The sequence below is a fragment of the Haliotis cracherodii genome, unplaced genomic scaffold (genome assembly GCF_022045235.1).
Source record: "Haliotis cracherodii isolate W230 unplaced genomic scaffold, xgHalCrac1.p SCAF_3, whole genome shotgun sequence".
NCBI lineage: Eukaryota > Metazoa > Mollusca > Gastropoda > Lepetellida > Haliotidae > Haliotis > Haliotis cracherodii.
This window is the reverse complement of record NW_027266286.1, coordinates 15,647,957-15,670,776: the sequence shown is the minus strand read 5'-3', so window position 1 is coordinate 15,670,776 and position 22,820 is coordinate 15,647,957. Positions and strand designations below refer to the sequence as shown.

The following is a 22,820-nucleotide window of genomic DNA, read 5'->3' as shown; positions in this document are numbered from 1 at the left end:
CTCGAGGGGATCAGCCATTTCTTAGCAGCATCACCAACCCCTGGGGTGCTCCCTAAATGTTGAAACAAGATCATCCGAAAAAAAACTGTTGTTGGTTCCTCTTGGAGATGAATTAGCTTGTTCAGGGTTTGTGTAGGCTATGATACAAGACATGCTTACATAATAATTTGATGACGCTGATGCGTAGGGTTATCATAATGAAAGAATGACACTGATCAATTCAAGATTTGGTGAGATTTGAACACATGTGAGTGAAACGAGATTGGGTTACTTAATAAGCCGCGACATCTCCTTGATCTAAATCATGAATGTTGCGATGGATGTATGGACACTTCGCAAACTTAGGGAGCATTTCAAAATTTAAATGTAGGATAAGACACACTAAAATCAGTTGTGAAAAAGGTGGCATCCCCAACGATATTCTGTTGGAACAAAAACCTGTAAATGTATATTTGAACTTAATATCTGAAAGTTAATATTGCTGAAAAAGACCCTTGCAGGCCTGTTAAATCCAACTCCTGCACCCCCTTGCTTAACAATAGGAATTGAAACTATTTATCCTACTTCAAACGTTTCTTTTTTATGTGCCCGTACAAGCCAAACAATATATATTTTTCCATCCACATTAAATAAACACAGCAACAACGTAATGAGTGAGTGAGTGAGTGAGTGAGTGAGTAGTGAGTGAGTGAGTGAGTGATTGAGTGAGATTTAGTGAGTGAGTGAGTGAGAGGTCTTAAGCTGCTTTTAGCAATGTTCCAGCAATATCACGGCGGGGGAAACTGGTCAATGGGCTTCACACATTGTACCCACGTGGGGAATCGAACCCGGGGCTTCATCTTGACAAGTGAACACTTTAACCACTGGGCTACCCCACAGCCCCAAAGAAAGAAAGGTCATGTATTGCCTCGTAACTATTATAAAAAATGTTTCATGAATGTTTGAACTGATTCTGTTCTCTACCGCTCAATCTCTGACTATAATCAATTTAACTTGTGTACGGTTTTAATAAGCAACCCTTTGTGATTTTTCTAAGCATCTTTGGCACTTATTAGGGCAAATACTGTATACAACAATCATTGCTGTTTGCACCACTGGACTTTCTATGGTCTAGAAGTTCCAAAAGCTCTGTCAAAACAGTGGCACTTTTTTAGGCATGTGTTCTTCCATGCATTCAAAACAGTAGTCTGTCTCACGGTCCCTGAACTATATTATTTTCCCTTCCGCCTAGCCCGTTCTGTAATGCTATCATCCTAAACAAAGCAAGTCTAGATTTTCCCAATCTTAATGGGGTTTCTTCCCAATTTAAATGTAGTTGATCAAAATTCTATATTTTCAGAGACGTAGCGATATTCTATCAAACAGTGGCTCACCCAATAAATGACCATTTTGACTGATTGTATTTGGATATGTTGAATGGATTGAAAAATAACAATAAAACTTCAATATTAGTTTTGATCCAAGTTATAAACTATGTTACCATGGTTACTGTGAAAACATGTTACTGCGTTCACAGTCCTGTTTATCACAAACAGACACCATCAATAATTCTTGTTTTCAGATATACAAATGAATTGTGTTGTGGCCAAGGTATGGGCTCGCCTTGCTGGAAGCAATGTATAGCTGATGCTGTGGAGGTGGAGGTGTTCTTATCAGTAATGTGACATAAATAGGATAGCCAGCTGGTGCCTGATACTGTGATAGTGTGGAGGTACCGATAAGCCAGGTGATAGCTGTAGCCTACTTGGGCCATCTGACATGTCAGAGTGGTCCCCCACCCCAGTAATACCCATAAGCAGATATTGTGTGGTACCCATCCTAGACCTAAATACCCATAAGCAGATATTGTGTGGTACCCATCCTAGACCTAAATACCCATAAGCAGATATTGTGTGGTACCCATTCAAGATCTGTATACCATGAAAAGATATTGTGTGGTATCCATCCTAGATCTGAATACCATGAGCAGATATTGTGTGGTACCCATCCTAGACCTAAATATCCATAAGCAGATATTGTATGGTACCTGTCCTAGATCTGAATACGGTTACCATGAGCAGATATTGTTTGGTACCCGTCCTAGATCTGAATACCATGAGCAGATATTGTGTGGTACCCGTCCTAGATCTGAATACCATGAGCAGATATTGTGTGGTACCCGTCCTAGATCTGAATACCATGAGCAGATATTGTGTGGTACCCATCCCAGATCTGAATACCATGAGCAGATATTGTATGGTACCCGTCCTAGACCTTAATACCACAAGGGGACATTGTTAGGTTCCAATCCTAGACCTTAATACCATAAGGGGACATTGTGTGGTTCCAATCATAGACCTTAATACCATAAACAGACATTGTATGGTACCCACCCTAGACCTTAATACCATGTTTTGTAACTCACATTCCGATTGGTCCATTAGACCAAGTAGCGTAGCAAATCAAATTGGCTAATGGAAATCAAGAGCGTGTAATTTGGGAAGAATGTGGAAGAAGTCTGGCAGTGTTTACGTCATTTCAAGAACACGGTCTCATGAAAAATGTATGAACGTCAAATTGCGTTGTTCATACACTTATGAACATCAGTTTCGCGGTCATGTGACCCACCTCTCGTCCAATGGGAAAGCTGTATATCGTTTAAACTTCACATTAAAACATCATAATCAAATGACATCACTAATCTCTCTGCCACTAAAGCTGGTTCGCTGTACTTTTGACACTCAAGATATTGGTTGTTACTGGTTAAAAACTGAGAAGGTTGAAAGAATATGTTGGATGATATATAGAATATCACCCTTGCGTCTTTTTATATCAAATATATCATCACCCATCGATAAAAGCTTAAATATCCTCAGCAAGCCTCAGAGTGTGAACTTTCATCAACTCGTGTTGACAAAATTTCAAAAGACACTCGGGGGAGATTATTGATTTATCATCCAAAACTGGCTCCCACAGGATATATATCGTGCTCGGGTGAGATGAAGCGATATCTACACTCGTTGATAAAAGTGGATAAAGTCCTCAGCAATCCTCGGAGATTTTCCACTTTTATCAACTCATGTTAATATATTTGATATCAAAAGACACTTGGGTGACATGCTCTTTATCATCCAGGTGTGGAGTCCTCATTAATGAGGATCACTGTATACAGGTGATTTACTTTCATCATTTCTAGGATACATATGTGAATGTGCAATGATAAAATCCAACCAAGGTCCCACCAGTCTGACTGATTTACAGATGTTGCTGTAGAGGTGTGAGTGTGACAGACACCCTAGCAACATGTGGCCTGTGTCAGTGACATCCTACAGAAACTGAGGCGATTGAACGCACAATCAGATTGCAGCGTAGTGTGCACAGCGTGCTGGTGTCACAAATCAATGCATGCATGACAGCTCACATTGAACTTATATCGAACAAACGCATGAGTTGTGACATGTTGTCATTTCAATGGCTTTCAGTGTGTTATCATGATGATATGTCAAAACTAGGGCTGCAACGAATACACTATGAGGCGAATACGATTTGTATCACGAATATAGGGTAACGAATACGAATATTAATTCACGAATACAATTACAAGTCAGCAGTTGATGTATTATTTGTTATATTCAGTGAAACAATAACATAAATTATTTGACATGGTTCGTTAATTATTAATATATTAAACATTAATATACTGCTCTTATCCAGGTACAAGTATCTGCTCAAATGCGACAATGACCAGTGACAACAATACGGTCAAATTAAAATTATAAGAGGGTTGTTTTTGAAGAAATCTATGCATTTAATATGTTTTTATAAACTTTATGGATATTTTTAGGTACAGGGTATGTAAATGCACATGATTGCATATTCATAATGTTCGATTCTAGTGGCTACGAATAACGAATTCAATTCATGAATGAACACGGTTCGATTCACCGAATACACGAGTGAATCGTAACAGCCCTAGTCAATACATCATTGCAAGTCATGCAAAGGTAGATATGGTGAGGTAAAATGGGGTTTAATGTCGCATCGCCGATTTACAGTGTTAGCACACTGAGATACCATGCCACAGTTTAGCATGAATATCCCATTCAGACACAGTATACTGACTCCGAGCCGACCAGTCCTTGTTTTACCCCCTCAATGCCAAGCGCTGACACGGCTTTGGATCGAACCCCAGACCTTCCACTCTACAGGCGGACGCTCTACCACTAGACCATGGAAGCGGTCAAAAGTTGTGATGCAGATAAACTATGCATTAGCAGATGCTGAATCTGGGATCTGAGAATAAACGTTAAATCCATAATTATGTTTACAGATCTGCAACACATATTCATCTTAAAGCCAATCTCATTACAATCAGACCTTAGTTCTCACTACCACTAAACAAAGATCTGAAGACATCCCATAAGGGGTCACATCAGAACGACCTTTCATCCGACCAATCAGTGCGTCGCTTACCAGATTATGAAAGTGACAGTCGGAATGTGATTTCTAATCATGCAATCTCGAAAACTTTAACATGGGGTATTCCAAGCGAAAGTTACGGGTTTAACGACTGAATCCTTACAATCTAGACCATCTATTAGCCATTCCAGAATGTTTTTTTGTTCAGGTTTCAAATTTGTAATCGAGAATTTGTCAAAATATTTCTCGAAGTGTAGTTGTCAATTTGAAATTTGTGCTGTAAATCACGAGTAAGCTGCCTTCTGATTGGTCATTCCATTGGTCGGTCAAAGTTCGCGCAAGGTTGGTCTGACGTGACCCGTAATGGGATGTCCTCAGGTCTTTGTTCTGCGGTAGTGAGAACTAAGATCTGATATTAATGAGATTGTCTTAAAGCAGTGATTGAAACAGAGACTGACTTGAGAAAAAGATGATACATTCTTATCTTCTTTGAGATGCATTTAGAAGTTAGAGTACTAAGTAAGGATAAGATATATGGATGAACAACTTCTTTATTACAATTAGTAGCGACGTTTCAGTGCAGGTTTTAACACCCTTAACAAGCAACTGATGTACAGAGTATGGTTGCTGAGCTCATACCTGTTTATATGGTATATCTGCTTGTCAACCATTCTCCACACCGAAACGACACTCCTAATGGTAATAAAGAGTTGTTCATCCATATATCTTATCCTTATTTATATTCTTATCATGTAAATGTTTTTTTCAATTTTTTCACAAATTACGGTTAATAGCAGGATTGGATACATTTTTTAGACAAATATTGCAGCTGATCTCCAGTGTGCGGGAAGGTGGGGAGGGAGGGAGAGAGGGAGGAGAGGGTTATAGGCTTCATACATAGTGAGCAATGTTGGTTTAACACTAATTTGAAAAGTAGTCCAGTTACATCACATCATGTCAGCTTCATGTGAGAGGAAAGCCCAAAGTGATGCAGGTCTCAGACATTATCACTTCGGTGAGGTGAAATGGGGTTTAACGTCGCGTCCAAGATTATTGCACTTATATAGCGACGTGCATGCACGTGTATGCGTGTGTGGCTGCTTGTACTAGTCCGGACTGATGCGACTGACCGATTTATAGTGCTAGCACACTGAGATACAATGCCGCAGTTTAACATGAATACGCCACTCAGACACAGTATACTGACTCCGAGCCGACCAGTCCTTGTTTTAGCCCCTTAATGCCGAGCGCCAGACAGGGTAACAACAAGTACCACCTTTTAACGTCTTTTGGTATGACGCGGCTTGGGATCGAATCCCGGACCTTCCGCTCTCAAGGCGGACGCTCTACCATTAGACCACTGAGACGGTCCATTATCACTTCGATGATACCCATGGGCATGGGTATGGTGCTGAAACATAATCGGGGCGAATTGGGATTCAAACCAACAACGGTAAGTTTCTGGCATGCCCAAGGGAGGCAACTCTGCATGGCCTATTACAGCGCCTGAGACAACTAGGCCAACTGGGCCCCCAAGCTTTACATATAAGCTCCAGATAATGTTTGAGCCACATTATCATTCACATTGGGTAATCATGTATTGATATTTTTGGGGGTATTCAATATATTTTAACTCTCTTGAGTCCAGTCTATTTGGGTATGTCTAAACCCATGAGTAGATTTAAAAAAAAAAAATCCCGCTTAAAATTCTGTTTCAGAGGACTTGTAATTGCATCTGTACATGTGCTGCCCGAAAGGTGTCCCATGTCACATAAACCCGCAACAGTGATTTACATGCGTAATAAAGTTTCAAGTGAGAAGTAGCATTACTGCTTTTTTCACTGCGGTAGAGTCCCTGTATATATGATGCCAGCATACAATCAGTAAATACACATCTGTAAACAAATACAGGTGAGTGAGAATGGTTTTACGCCGCTTTTAGCAATATTCCAGCAATATCACCGAGGGGGACACCAGAAAGGGGCTTCACGCATTGTGTGTGTGTGTGTGTGTGTGTGTGTGTGTGTGTGTGAGTTGGGTTTAACGCCGCTTTTAACAGTATTACAGTTATATTGCCGCGTGTCAGCTTAATGTGGGAGCGGTGAAATCCATGAGTATGGGTATGGTGCTGACAAACCTAGAAACATAATCGGGGCAAACCAAGATTCAAACCCACAATCATAGGTTTCTGGCGTGCCCAAGGGACGCAACTCTGCACAGCGCATCGCGGCGCCTTAGACGACTGGGCCACCCAGTGCCCCCACTTCAGGCATTGAAACCATGTGGGGAAATCGAACCCAGGTCCTTGGCGTGATGAGAGAACGTTTTAATCACTAGGCAGTGTTGGCTGAAGAGCGCGTTTTTGCGTCTTGGACGCACAAAAACAAGTTTGAACGCACCTGCGTAACATGTGTGGGTCTCGTGGACGCAGTGACTGGGGCTATATTAAATTCATATCGAATTGACACTGTTATCGTAAATCAAAGACGTACGTCTTTTCGTAAAGGTATCTGTTGCCAAACAAGACAGTGAAGCATGTTGACTAACATTTCCGTTTGCTAAACCAAACCAGTTTCATTATTCTCTCCCTTTTTATGACAAATACCCAAACCGGTTTCTTGACCTATATCTATTGTCGGTTTTGCATGTATTAATTTTCGGTATGGTCCGTATCTTTGCTTCAGCCAATCAGGTGCCACATATTAAGCAAGTCGGATATAGTCGTAATTAATTGCTGATTGGTTGAAAATATCCTGACCTTGTGTCAAACTAAAAATAGCCAGGCACATCAAGGGTATACTTCAGAACGTGGTAATAGTGACCCGCGAAATCGAGCGACCGTGTAGGATGATACGCTATGTTATCGCGGTAGTTAATTTATAATGGATCGTAGTGGGGCACGCTTACAAATTTATTAAATATGTGATTCACAAAATGTTTGTTGTTCATTGGATTGATTGATGCTGATTTTCTTTACCGAGTTCGGTAAACAAAGTACCTGTCATTGGTGAATCTTACCGCAGTAAGTAAGGCTGTGTGTCACTTCCTGTTTTGAATTTTGCATACGACCGAGGTTTGGACAAGGGACTTCGTTTGAACAAATGGGTTCTTTTTCTAATCAATTTTGAATCGAGGAAGGGGTAATTCCACTTCAAAAACATCCCAGGAACTGTCATAAAAAAAGTTAACGTGTGTACAAGTAGCCGTGACATACCGCAACGAGTCCTGTATTCGATCATGCAATGAAATATATCGTGCTTAGATTTGCATAAGTAAACAGTCGACAGGTTGTGTGGATTACGAGATTTGTCAATTCCGCGATACTGTATATGATAAAGAATGAATGCGAACACTTGAATGTACAATGATGTAAGCATTGTTTTTATTTAGCTGACTCTGAATATTTAGTTATTCTACAACAGACTTATCAAGCTGATAATAATTCAATCTCTTGTGAGTTATATTAAGAATTGCAAAACACATTTTGCCAGGACCGTTATTGGTGTAACTGACATGTTTAAACATTTATAGCACCTGAAACATGTTGACTAGATTTATCGAGGAAATGCTGGATCCTGAACATACTCTTACTAAAAAAACGTTCGATATGCCAATTATATTTTATGACTCATTGATCATTGTCACAGTTACAACATGAACTCAATACTCAGTACAGTAGCATCAGAACAGCCATTGAACTTAACTGAATCCATAACTTCAAATCATTGGTAGATCTCGGTAAAAACATTCACAAATGTCTGTCACAATGACCCCTTACCAATGGCTGACCCGTGTACTGCCTTTTTATATACTAAGTTAGATATTAACATGGATAATTTTGTGTTATAATATTCATTAATATCAAATGTCCCTTTTAAGAAATTGTTTGTCCCTTAATGTAAACCTCTTGGTTATGAGAGCAGGATGTGCCCTGATGTGAACCTTTCTCTCACTTTGCCTGTTTGTTGATATTTTGCAGTTGCGAAAAGATTTCTTATTTTTCACAACCACTGTGTTCTGTTGTTAATGTTATGTTATAATGCTATAAATTGGACCCCTCCATTTTTGTTTGGGACCCCTAATTTTATGATGAAGGGGTCCAAGTGACCCCAAGAAAATTTAAGCCAGAGCAGACACTGCTAGGCTACCCGCCCGCCCCTAAGAAATGCAGGTACACACACTAAAAGGGTTATTAATCATAGTGTTGTTATGCTATTGCTTTTTTAAACTGTTCAAGCATATTTGTAAAGTATACAAGGAACTCAATTGGGAATTGAAGATTTATTTTGCGTGTCCTATCTGGATAGCTGACACATTGTATCCAAGCTCCCCTTGCACCAAATGCCACGTACAATCCACGTAAAAGGACCACATGGAATGACGGGTGTCATGCCTCTCTGGAATATCAGTGCATCACCAGTTTACACCTGCCAGTCTGATACATGGTACGATTAATTCTTGTATTGTTTTCAAAGAGTAGGATGAACCATGTTTTGCTATAACTCGACCTGGTATCTACTTGGGGTGGCGTGTTACTGTATCGCCTATCATCATGATCATGAAACAAAATGCTAAATCTGATTGCATGACGCCATTGGATGATACTGCATGAGATGTAACTAACCAGTCATGTGACTAGTAAATATTCCTGGCCATTTATGACATGAATGAAGTTGTGTTTGAAGAGTCTACCATATTTGTATCTTCACGAGGTAAGGGAGACAAGTCATGCTCCCTCATGAGTGTGGAATTTGTGAAGCACCGTTAAAATATCCATGTCTTTCCTATGTTCTGTCTTTGTACATGTCTGACCTGATGTTCTTTATTTGTACGTGTCTGACCTGATGTTCTTTTTCGGTACATGTCTGACCTGATGTTCTTTCTCTGTACATGTCTGACCTGAAGTTCTTATTTGTACGTGTCTGACCTGAAGTTATTTCTTTGTCCGTCTGACCTGATGTTCTTTATTTGTACATGTCTGACCTGATGTTCTTTCTTTGTACATGTCTGACCTGAAGTTCTTTCTCTGTACATGTCTGACCTGATGTTCTTTCTCTGTACATGTCTGACCTGATGTTCTTTATTTGTATGTGTCTGACCTGATCTTCTTTCTTTGTACATGTCTGACCTGATGTTCTTTATTTGTATGTGTCTGACCTGATGTTCTTTCTTTGTCCGTCTGACCTGATGTTCTTTCTCTGTACATGTCTGACCTGATGTTCTTTATTTGTATGTGTCTGACCTGATGTTCTTTCTTTGTATGTGTCTGACCTGATGTTCTTTCTTTGTATGTGTCTGACCTGATGTTCTTTATTTGTATGTGTCTGACCTGATGTTCTTTCTTTGTACATGTCTGACCTGATGTTCTTTCTTTGTACATGTCTGACCTGAAGTTCTTTCTTTGTCCGTCTGACCTGATGTTCTTTCTCTGTACATGTCTGACCTGAAGTTCTTTCTTTGTACGTCTGACCTGAAGTTCTTTCTTTGCACATGTCTGACCTGAAGTTATTTCTTTGTACATGTCTGACCTGAAGTTCTTTCTTTGTCCGTCTGACCTGATGTTCTTTCTCTGTACATGTCTGACCTGATGTTCTTTCTTTGTACATGTCTGACCTGATGTTCTTTCTTTGTACATGTCTGACCTGAAGTTCTTTCTTTGTACATGTCTGACCTGATGTTCTTTCTTTGTACATGTCTGACCTGATGTTCTTTCTTTGAACATGTCTGACCTGATGTTCTTTCTTTGAACATGTCTGACCTGATGTTCTTTCTTTGTACATCTGACCTGATGTACTTTCTTTGTATGTCTGACCTGATGTTCTATATTTGTATGTCTGACCTGTTGTTCTTTCTTTGTACACCTGACCTGATGTTCTATATTTGTATGTCTGACCTGATGTTCTTTCTTTGCATGTCTGACCTGATGTTCTGTACATGTCTGACCTGATGTTGCAGTGGCTGGTCCCCATGGTTTTATTAAAAATGTGTATCTATTGCTGAACTCAGCACTAAGCACCCAGCAATCTGCCAGCGGTATGATGACGGGCTGTACATGCTGTTAATAATGGATTCTGAACCAGACAAAACAGTGCTTAATATTGTGAGCAATGGTCAACCATGTTCGGGCATATGCAAGACGCTATCAACCAAGTCGCTGAACCTGACAACTAGATTCATAAAGTGGCTTCTGGGGACCAGTTCTTACCTGGAACCCTGACAGGTGTATTTGTTAAAGCAACAAACAATTGGTCCAGGGTTTGTCCGCCGCCATACAAGCTGACACAGAATTTTAGTGATTGACCATCAGGAAACAAGCATTCTTACCTCAAACTCCTTAGGATCAAACATATTCTTCAGGATTACAGTTTTTTCACATTTCAACCTCGCCTCTTCTTTCTCAGGTCTCCAGTCGAACAACCTAGACAACAAAAAGAAGTGTCAATGAATCGGTTTTAACAAACATAAAGCATTGATGACATCAGCATGGAGTTTGTCACCTTCCCGAGGCTAGGGAGTTAACTGACTATAAAAGTCAAGTTTCAACCCTTGCCGAACTAGGCTGATGTTAAGGAGTTACATTTTGGTTGGACTAATGAGTCTATGCATAGTCCAATCAAAATCTTGCAATCAAAAATCAAGTTCGTAAACTGTCATGCAGATTTCAGTCGATTGCAGGATTTGCAAAGCATGTGCCCTGGCAAATCGTTGTCAACAGATATTTTTTAAATCAAGGTGCTCATTAGATTTGATGCACTTTGCAATGTAAGACCCCTTTTATCAAAACAGATCTTGATTATCGACCAGATCGTATTGACTGGGCATTGCCATTTTGTTTGAAACAAATGCAAGTGATACGAGAGGTGGAATCTGATTGGTCCATAGAAGGGAAATAACTTGAAATAGACAAATAGATACGATTGGACCCAGGAATTCAAGTCTAGTTCGGCAAGGGTGGAAACTGGATTTATAAAGTCAGTTAAACTCTCTTGCCTCAGGAAGATGGGAGTTTGTCAGAGACTGACTATTTAGTCTGTCACTGCTTTAGGACAGACAACTTTTTTCTCTGAAAGGCAGAGCTGAACAGTTTGGGATGTTTTGTGTGTTGTTTAACGCTGCTCTCAGCCACAACCCACGATATGACAGCTGTCTGTAAATCTTCGACTCTGGACAATACAGTGATTTGCATCCTGAGCATCGATCCATGCACTTCAGATACGACATGCAATAGGGCCGTTACAATTCACTCGCGTATTCGGTGCATCGAACCGTATCCATTCATGAATTGAATTTGTTATTCGTGGCCACTAGAATCGAATATTTATTAATATGCAATCATGTGCATTTACATACCCTGTACCTAAAACGTCCATAAGAACATATGATATGCATAGATTTCTTTGAAGACAACACTCTTATTATATTTAATTTGACAGGAATTTGGTCACTGGTCATTGTAGCATTTGAGCAGATACTAAGACTATAAGTACCTGGACAAGTGCAGTATATAAATGTATAATATAGATAATTAAAAAACCATGTCAAATAATTTATGTTGTTAATGTTTCACTGAATATAACAAATCATACATCAACTACTGACTTATCATTGTATTCATGAACTAATATTTGTATTTATTACCCTATATTCGTGATACGAATCGTTAATCGCCTCATAGGTTATTCGTTGCAGCCCTAACATGCATTCAGCCAAGTCACTTAGTCTAACCACCCGATCCATTCAGGGAGAGTTTACCTATGAGGATTCATTGATAAGTTCTTAGCCTCACATAGGAGGAACTGTGTAATAGTAAAATCTTTTGTTGTTGGCGTTCCATGATGTCATGGAGGTCATCCACCAAAAATTGAGTCAACTGAGCAAACTGTTTCGCTGTGACTAGTCAGGCCTGTGAGCTTTGGAAAATGGACAAACTTGAGGAATGTGCAGTAATCAAGTAAAGAGCTTATACCGTATTCGACGTAATAAGCGTCCCGATCTAATAAGCACCCACGGCGATATTTGCAAATATTGTGGCTAGTGAACAATCCCAATTAGCACCCCTTCCGATTGATCAATGTACACAAGACTTATTTATTCGTGTATAATACGCACTCATGTGTTATATGCACCCTTAATTATGGGTAATTAAATTCTGGATAAATATATCTGTCGTGTATAATACACACAGACTTTTATTTTGGATCATTTCAGGCTGTCAGCATAAATCACGAAATTTACTATCTTTCATGTATGAGTACAACACATGGGAAGGATGCACCTTCCTATGCCACTGTTAAGCGTGGCAGGGAGAGACTTGAAGACAACCCCTTCACTGAATTTGTTTGTTTGTTGTGTAACTCGACACACAGCAATATTCCAATTATATGACAGAGGTCTGTAAATAATCGAGTCTGAACCAGACAATCCAGTGACTGACATCGATCCACGCAATTGGGATACGATGACATGCATCAACCATGTCACCAAGCCTGACCACCCGATCCCGTTAGTTGCCTCTTACGACAAGCATAGTCGCCTTTTACAGCAAGCATGGGTTGCTGATGACCTATTCCACCCAAGATCTTCACGGGTCCCCTTTACTAAAAGGCCTGTCACATCAGCAATACCAGAAATGATTCAGAGTGAGTGAGTGAGTATGGTTTTACGCTGCTTTTAGCCATATTCCAGCAAAATCACAGCAGGGGACACCAGAAATGGGCTTAACACATTGTACCCATGTCGCGAATCGAACCCAGGTCTTCGGGGTGATGAGCAAATGCCCCGATTAAGATGAGACTAAGCCCTGGTAAATGTTTTTGCATTATCGTGTAAAATGAATCATGTCCACATTGTAGGGCTGGCTATCAATATAGATCATAGAGATCGATAATCGCTAACTAAATACAGTCATCCCCCGCAATAACGCGGGTCTCGGGGTCCATGGACACCCACGTTTTTCCAATTATGTAATGTAGGTCGGGTGATTGTTCAACTAACGAGGACACGATACATGTACTGTATACGTATGCACACTTGAGGATGTATGTGCATAAATGTGCATGGTTACGGCAGAAAATTGATGGTGTTTGTGTTCTTTATATTCGTAAGGTTGATCTTTTGTACAAATTTAGGCATCCGGTTATGGACTTTATAAGTGAGTGAGTTGGGTTTAACGCCGCTTTTTACAGTATTCCAGTTATATCGCAGCGTGTCAGCTTAATGTGGGAGGAAAGCCCGAAGTGATGCAGGTCTTAGACGTTTACCAGTTCGGTGAAACCCACGAACACGGGTATGGTGCTGACAAGCCTAAAATATTGGGGCAAACCGGGATTCGAACCCACAATCATAGGTTTCTGGCTTGCCCAAGGGACGCAACTCTGCACAGTGAATTGCGGCGCTTTAGTTTCAGTCTGTAGATGTGATCACTATGTAATTTTTAACTTATTGATGAGATTCCAATTTTTTTCTGGTTATTGTCTGCATGTTGCTCCGGATTAAGCCGCAACGAACACACAACCGCCATGTCGTTATTCCAATGACAAAACGGAAACGCTTGATGTTCAAAACTATTCACGAAAGTTCACAGCACTGATCTCATTAATTACTCACTGTTGCAACATATGAAAGGGTAACAACTTACTAACAAGGTAAATGTTTGTCGGATCGTAATTAGGTCTAGATTTGGAGAACCTACGTCGTGTGTTTTTAGCAAATAAAACAAACCAGGTGTTCATAGTTGTATGGACATTTATCTTATTAGGTCATCGCTGTACTCTCACCAAATATGTGTAATCAGATGAGAAACAGCCATTATTGATTACCCTGCGTTCAACGGAATCCACCGTATCGCGAAGGGCGTTATCGCGGGGGATGAATGTATCTATCAATTATCTATAAAAAATGGAGGATTAACTTCTAGCAAATATGCTAGAAAGAACCGAATGTAATCTAACATATTTCACTCTACTGGTGAGCAGTGACACATTTATGCATGAATTACTATGTGGCCATTTCAGACATAACAAAAGCAGTTGCAGTTGACTATGTTGACACTCACTTTTCTTGCTTTTCCTTTAGTTTCCGCTTGTCCTTATTGGTGAGTTTTCTCCTCTTCTTTGAAGGATCGTACTGTCCCTTCATCTGAAACTGGGCCCTCTCTACGGATATCTTGTGACCTCGGACCTCGGACCCGTCTAGGATGTTCAGGGCAAGTTGAACGGACTCTTGCTGGAAGAGCGAGTGAGTCAGTTGGGTTTAATGTCGCTTTTAGCAGTATTCCAATTATATCATGACATGTCAGCTTAATGTGGGAGGAAAGCCCGAAGTGATGCAGGTCTTAGACGTTTACCACTTTGGTGAAACCCACGAGCACGGGTATGGTTTTGACAAACCTAGAAACATAATCGAGGCGAACCGGGATTCGAACCCATGATCATAGGTTTCTGGCGTGCCCATCGGACATAACTCTGCACAGTGAATTGCAGCGCTTTAGACGCCTGTGCCAACCATGCCCCCCTTGCTGGAAGAGAAGGCGTGTTATGAGTGTGATGTGTCAGTACAGTCGGGTAGCTGATGAGTACACTTCTAGCCTTCTAGTTACCTGGTCAGCTTCCACTGAAACCATTTAACAACTGTCATACACCATGTACACCAAAATGTCGACAATCTTGATATAAAATATAGCCACACAAAAATGGTAAAAGTTTCAAACTTCGAGGTTTGCCAACATGCCTGAGGAGCTTTAATTCTTATCGATGTGTTGATAAATTTGATATCAAAAGACACAAGGGTGAGATCCTATTTATCATCCAAGATCATTTGTCCAACGAATATCACGAATATAGGGTAAACAGTATTAACCAGTGTCTTGGGCGCAAACAATACAGTTACAAACTTAACCGATCACATCACTGGTCTGCAAAGTGTTGTGAGGCAACTTTATTGTAGCGATCTTCTACTCATCCACTGTATTTCTAAAACCATACAGGTTGATGGTTATACACTTTGCAAGTACTTCATATTACATACATTTAGATTTCAATGCAAGTGAGAACAATTGATATTGATGATTGATATACTGATATACTTTCTATGTCAAAAGAAAAATGCCTTGTTAGTGACAACTTCGAAATCTGCTTGTCCCTATCCGCCATTTGTAAACAAATCAAGGGAGGTAACAACGTAAGCTAGTAACTAAAGGTTTATCAAGAAGCAGTTCGTGCAGTTTCATCACAATGACATAAAAAGATTGACAATACCAGTTGTTTTATGCGATTTAAATTTGAGTGAGTGAGTATAATTTTATGCCGCTTTTAGCAATATTCCAGCAATATCACAGTGGGGGACACCAGAAATGGGCTTCACACATTGTACCCATGTTGGGAATCGAACCGGGGTCTCCAATGTGATGAGCAAACGCTTTAACCACTAGGCAACCTTACCGCCCCGATATGTAATTGTTTCAATTTCGTATTCCGGTTTATCGTAATACAGGTAACACTGTGCAGCCCAAGAACGAGACACACGAGATGACATGGATGTGGTGATCTGCAACCAGCGTGGAACCCCCTCCCTCACCTTGATGTAGCAGCAGAGCCCGTCCCCCTTGGGCTCCTTGTTGTGGTCCCGGTACAGCTTCAGCTTGGGTTTCCTGGTGCCGGGGTCGTGCATGATGAGCCCGCACTTGCTCATCAGCTCCTTGTACTCCTCGTCCGTGATGTCCAGGGGCAGGTTGGACACGTACACATGCGCGCTCTTCTCACTGTCATGCTCAAACCAGCCTGCACACACACAACACAATAGGCTTTAAACAATAATAGTCTTGGTTCTCAGTGAGTGAGTGAGTGAGTGAGTGAGTGAGTGAGTGAGTGAGTGAGTGAGTGAGTGAGTGAGTGAGTGAGTGAGTGAGTGAGTTGGGTTTAACACCGCTTTTAACAGTATTCCAGTTATACCACAGTGTGTCAGCTTAATGTGGGAGGAAAGCCCGAAGTGATGCAGGTTTCAGATGTTTACCACTTCTGTGAAACCCACGAGCACGGGTATGGTGCTGACATACCTAGAAACATAATTGTGGCGAACCGGGATTCGACCCACAATCATAGGTTTCTGGCGTGCCCAAGGGACGCGACTCCGACAGCAAATCACGGCGCCTTAGACGACTGGGCCACTCGTGCCCCCCCTTGGTTTTCAGGCAACGCCCACATCATCAAGTTTGCCACACATTTTGTTTTTATTTCCATTTTCAAAAAACACACAACCCTGTTCATGAGATGCTACAATACTTAAGAACATGATTTCGCTGAAATTATTGTAAACAAAATTTGGTTACCTACCAGCTTGAACAACCCCTCAAAAAAGCACTGCCCGCCCACACTATATTTTCAAAGCGATTGCCTGAGAACCAATTCTTTTACTTTTTTAAGCCTTACAAGTACAGTAAACTATGTTTATAATGAACTCAAAGGGACCACTAATCATGCTAATGTTAATTGTTATAACCATAGTTCGTAATAAGCATATATACAGCAAATGGATGGGATCCAAAAACAGTTTGTTATATCCGTCAGTTTGCTATAAGCATGTTCGTTATAAATGCAGTTTACTGTAATCAAGATACACAAGAGTTTAGTAGTTTAGCATACTTTTGTGTCCTAGTGACTGAGTTGGGTATAACGCCGCTTTGAACAGTATTCAACCTATATCACAGTGTCAGCTCAATGTGGGAGGAAAGCCCGAAGTGATGCAGGTCTCCATCTTCCCGAGGCAAGTGTGTCCACTAGCCTTCATCAAAGCCTAGTTTCTACCCTTGCCACATCAAAGCCACTTTTATTGGCTCGACCCTGGTGCCAGCTCATCACTCGCGGGCAGATGACCACGGAGTACGCTGATCACTGTGTTGGATTAACGAGACTGATTAATGAGTGATTTCAGCAGTTCGTTGCAAATTAGGTGGGTTGGAGTCGGAGTGCGAGACTGTTGGATAAAAGGGTCTAAATAGCACTGATTAAATCGGTTCCCAACATTTGTGTCGGATAAAGCCAATTGTCGGATTAACGTGACTAGACTGTAATAGTACTCCTAAAATAACCCAGTTCAAGAAATATTTTGTATTCATTAAACTAACATTCAGCTACGTGTTTGAATACAATGCTTTAGTGAAGCATCCAATTTATCATATTCAGCCACATGATTTGTGGCCACGCTTGTTACATCAACCTCGATATGAACTATTTTTCAATGGTTAGGTAACCGCTTTTCGTGCAAGTAGGCTTCACATACTACTCAACAGAAGCCATGGACCACATCTTTGACCTTTTCCAATATAACACAGTGAAAAGGAGTGGGGGGGGGGGGGGGGGAGTCACCAAAATTCATGCCAACTGATTGTAGGGGCATGAAAAAATGTCAGGTTTTTTTCAAATAAAAAAAATATATATTAAGGGGTTTAGGGACTGGTCATTTATCATAGGGAATTGCGAGTGGGAGGGGATAGGGGCAGGAAAAAAATGGTACCGTCCTAAACCCAATATCAATTGCAGTGCCTAAAAGAATTGTCAGTCACATGAGTCGAAAAATGTAATCATCATAAAATCCCCTATATCTGCAACAGATGGATGTGTAGGCATAACTGTTTGTGCTGTTAAAGCTGACAGCTTATGCCTCAGTTTATTGTTTTGCAGGCACAACCTACCTTCTTTCCTCTTCTCTCCGGCCTTTGGTTTATCTGATTCCTTCTTTTCTTCCACTTTTTCATCTTCTTTCTCTCCTTCTCCACTCTGTCCTTCTCCAGAATTTTCTCCATAGTAATATTTATAATATTCAAAATAGTCATCATAAGAATAAGGTTCCTCCTTAGAGTTGTCTCCCTTGGCAGAGTTATCTCCCCCTGGACCATCACCAGCTTCCCCTTCTTTCTGCTCCTCATCATTGTTGCCATTCTCCCCGCTCTGCTGGTTGTAGTAGTCGGCGTAGTAGTTGTAGTAGTCCTTACAATACTGCTCATATTCCTTTCTCTTTTCCTCTTCTGTCTTGCCATCGTCCTTCTTTCCTTCCTTCTCTGTGTCCTCAGTGGGTGGTCCTCCATAATTCAGTTGGTACTGGGCAATGAAGTCAGCATCAATCTGGGAATAGAATGGGATAATTTGGAGGTATATCAAACAGCTTTAACAGATTAAATTAAATTATTACACTTATTACCTTGACCTGCAAGTTGTTGGATGTTGAAATCAAGGGTAAACAAGGCATCATTAGCACTAAAAAAGAAATTGGTTCTCAGGCAATGGCTTTTGAAAAAAACGGGCGGGTTTTTAAAAAAAAAAAAAGAATTCATTCTAGTATGTGACCAGTGAGTGAGCGAGTTTGATTTTACGCCGCTTTTAGCAATATTCCAACGATATCACGGCAGGGGACACCAGAAATGGGCTTCACAAATTGTACCAATGTCGGGAATCGAACCCGGGTCTTCGGCATGACGAGCGAACACTTTAACCACTAGGCTACCGGACCGCCCCTCGTATGTAACCAATGAACAGTTGTGGACAATCAACCTGAGAAAGGGCCTCCCTACATAAATGGATTCCTTGATGAATAAAATAATGGAATACCGTTTGACTACCAGTGTGTGCATAAAACACGCATACATCGAGCTTTGATTTTATTTCACAACGTGAAGACGTTAACGTGAGCACACACAACAGGAAGAAGCATGTCAACAAGTCCGTTCTGAAGTACGCATGTTACTCCTGTTATTACCATCTGGCTATAAAAGTGTTTATTGTGTATCTGGACTTATGTGGGGGCACAGGTGGCCCAGTCGTCTAAGGCGCCGCGATTCGCTGTGCGGAGTTGCGTCCCTTGGGCATGCCAGAAACCTATGATTGTGGGTTCGAATCCCAGTTCTCCCTGATTATGTTTCTAGGTTTGTCACCACCATACCCGTGCTCGTGGGTTTCACCGAAGTGGTTAACGTCTGAGACCTGCATTACTACGGGCTTTTCTTCCACATTAAGCTGACATGCCGCGATATAACTGGAATACTGTTAAAAGTGGCGTTAAACCCAACTCACTCACTCACTCACTATTTTATGAGACAAAAACACATGTAATCCTAATCTCTGTGTATGAAACATTGTCCAGCATACAGTACACAAATACCATTGAATTTGTAAATCATCATATCTAGTGATGTTTTATCGTAATTTCATTGACCAAATTTGCAAAAGGCAAAGCAAGCACTCCAACTACCCCCATGGCCATAACACAGAGATGCGCAGGAAAGCAGTGTGCATGTAAAGGGAAGTAACTGCACATTATATTGAATCACATTGTTTTTAAGTATTGTAGCATTTCAATGTCAGGGTTGTGTGTTAGAGACAAGGAATATTTAAGGATTTATATAATTTTTTCTAAATGAAAATAAAAACTAACTGTGTGGCGGACTTTATGACGATGCGGGCAGTGCCTTAGAACCAAGACTGTTATTTTTTTCAGCCTTCAAACTCAATACGTGCAGATCTTGAAAGGTAAGGGACACAACTCTACACAGTAATTGGCGTTGCCTTAGACATCAAGGCTTAATCTCCCTTACTTCAAGCAAGCTAGTCCCATTCAGCTTTCACACAGGTGAGAAGCACGATCTAGTCTTCTTTCAAGAGTAAACGTAAACTCAAAATTAATAACTTTATTACCGACTAAAACTGACCAACTTTCGTACTAAGACAATAAGTTTTTTATTTATTGTGTTATGCTGACATTGACACAAGGGAAAGACATTAAGACTTCCTGTCTGCGCATCTACAGATGTTTAAGAAGGGATATACTATTTGTACCTCAACTGGTTATGGATACTTATCAGTAAAGAGGACTTCTGTTGAAAATCAAAAGATCTTATAGTGTGATGACAGCTGAAATACAGGATTTCTTGCACTAATGTAACAGATGTTTTGTATTCATAAGACTTGGCAATGACCTTGACAACCCCGTCCACTCACCTTGGGGAACCATGCCTTCTTCTGGCCATCCCACTCAAACACAGTCCCATCCTCGTCTGTGTAGGTTCCCCGGTCCTCCTCGGTCTTTTCCTTCTCCAGCTGCTCCTGACGAAGCTGCTCTTCAAAGTCCGGGTCACTCATCCTGGAGGATTCCTTCCCACGGGCTTCTGGGTAATCAGATGCTGCAACAGATACCTTAATATCATTACACTTCTGGCACCAAAGTCTGCCCACCGAAATATTTTTGTGCAGAAAATAACAAAAAATTAATATTTTTACTTCCGTACGTATATGAAAGTAATTTCAATCTGAAACAACTAGAATATTTATCATCCGTTTCAAATTATATAGAGAGAGAATTGGAGACTTGAAGGACAACAAACACGACAGCCTTGTTGTTTATAAAGGCTGTGACACTCCTAGTGAAATATAATTGGGGTTATAATTTGGATACTTATATACCAACACCGCTTTTAACAGTATTCCCATTTATATCACGGCGTGTCAGCTTAATGTGGGAGGAAATGCAGGTCTCCGACGTTTACCACTTTGGTGAAACCCACGAGCACGGGTATGGTCCTGACAAACCTGACGAACAGGGATTCAAACCCACAATCATAGGTTTCTGGTGTGCCCAAGAGACGTAACACTGTACAGCGAATCGCGGTGCCTTAGACGACTGGGCCACCCGTGCCCTCATATACCAGATAGGTAGGGGTTTCTTCATTCAATTGCTAGGTACTGTTTATGCATTGCTCATGTAGCTTAGAGTCGAGTCAACATGCGGAACATGGACATGGACCTTTTATTTTATCCGACTTAAATTCCCAGAGTGCTTACTGAAAATCTCTTTAAAATTATCAGATTGTTTTTTCAATTAATTGTAAGTTATGGTTGGATAGAGTATATGTTGACTACATACCTCTTTTGCGATAAAGTGTTAAATTTGTTTACGGAAATTACATGTTGAAAACAAGTAGAGACTTAGGTGCCACATAGATCGTCAGATAATAGGTTTTCAGACATCCTACATTTTCTGACGGCCATGTTTATTGCGATTAACTGCACTATAACAGGGGGTGTAGCATCACACAGACATTGTAAATACTCAGAAGATGGCTTGTTATTAAGAGAAAATTGTCTTTTATCTTCACGGGTCACTTGGGCTGGGATGAGTCCAAATTAACTACCTAGGTATCCGATCCCATGTTACCTAACCCTATCAGAACCCTGGCAGAAAGCTATTTAGATACATGTATAAAATGATCTGATCACGCATATACACTTATCTAGACTGAAGCTTTTTCTTTACTCAAACATATAAAAGTTATAATGCGATCATATATGACTTGCAGTGTTATCATGAAGTTTTACTGTTAATTAAGTTTTATTGTCAACAATATATCATATGACAACCACAGGTCCGGGTAGTCCTGTGGGTACCCGGGTCCTACTCAGGACCCATCTGACCCGGGTACCTGCAATACACGTCCTATCCCTACTATCAATACAACTGAAAGGATCCCCTAGAATATAAGGTATGTTATGTGCAGTGACATGCACACTGTTTTATATTCCAATACATAGCTGACAACCCCAAATGTGTTCAATGAGTGAGATATATATCAGACAAGGTACAGGGCGAAGCCTTGGTTGGGGGTGTGGGTGTTGAAAGATTTTTTGTATAAATTGTCTTAACAGAGAGATGTAGAAATTATAGGGAGCTGAAGTATCAGTGGTGATCTATATATTGCAGATAATGTCAAGACTTGTGAGAGGCAAGGCAATCTGACAGAAAATGAAAGCACAAGATATTTTGAGCGAATAGGCATGAGATTACTGTTGCATTGCGTGAGAGAGTGAATTTTGTTGAAAAGCCACAAGTCTCGAGGCCACATGTGTAAGAGTTGACAGGTATGTGCACATGTTTAAAAAACAATGTTTAGAATATTCAATATCGACAAGCTTTGGCAACGAAATCAGTATACGTGTGTAAAGGATTACTTCAAAAGTAAGATGTGAAATTTATGTCATTGTATTTTTCTCATTAGTTCGATCTTCTATCGTCGTTAGCAGGTTAGCTTACTCTAGACTTGGGGGCGACTAAACCTGTACACTACACTGTCTCTTGAAAAGAATAAAGTGAAAACGACGGATTTGGGGTTGTTTGTCTTTTTTTTCAAGAGAATATATCTACACCGGTGTGCTTCGTAGGTGTCACTCCAACGTTTCTCAACGTTTCATGAACACTAACGTTAGCCTTTGTTTAATACCTGCAAGGAATGTCATTTGTCGTCGTCGACAGATAATGTTACAAACGGAAATAGGAAAACTACTCACAAAAATGAAAGTCTGTTTATTGCTATCCTTGCACAATTTCTCAAAAATATAAGTGCTTGCAAGTTTCATAAAACCGCACCAGCAACAACTGTAAAG

General features: G+C 40.5%; 1 protein-coding gene across 1 annotated transcript in view; it reads right to left on the bottom strand.

Moving 5' to 3' along the window:
• The window catches only part of LOC139473945 (17S U2 SnRNP complex component HTATSF1-like), a 47,552-nt gene extending 24,732 nt beyond the window's left edge, over positions 1 to 22,820 (bottom strand). The window contains exons 1-6 of the mRNA XM_071256781.1: positions 22,725 to 22,820; positions 20,385 to 20,566; positions 18,086 to 18,515; positions 15,973 to 16,175; positions 14,453 to 14,622; positions 10,723 to 10,816 (exon numbers count right to left, since the gene is read on the bottom strand). Of these exons, the coding sequence (XP_071112882.1) occupies positions 10,723 to 10,816; positions 14,453 to 14,622; positions 15,973 to 16,175; positions 18,086 to 18,515; positions 20,385 to 20,525 (1,038 nt within the window). The 5' untranslated portion in view covers positions 20,526 to 20,566; positions 22,725 to 22,820. The remainder of the gene's footprint in view (positions 1 to 10,722; positions 10,817 to 14,452; positions 14,623 to 15,972; positions 16,176 to 18,085; positions 18,516 to 20,384; positions 20,567 to 22,724) is intronic.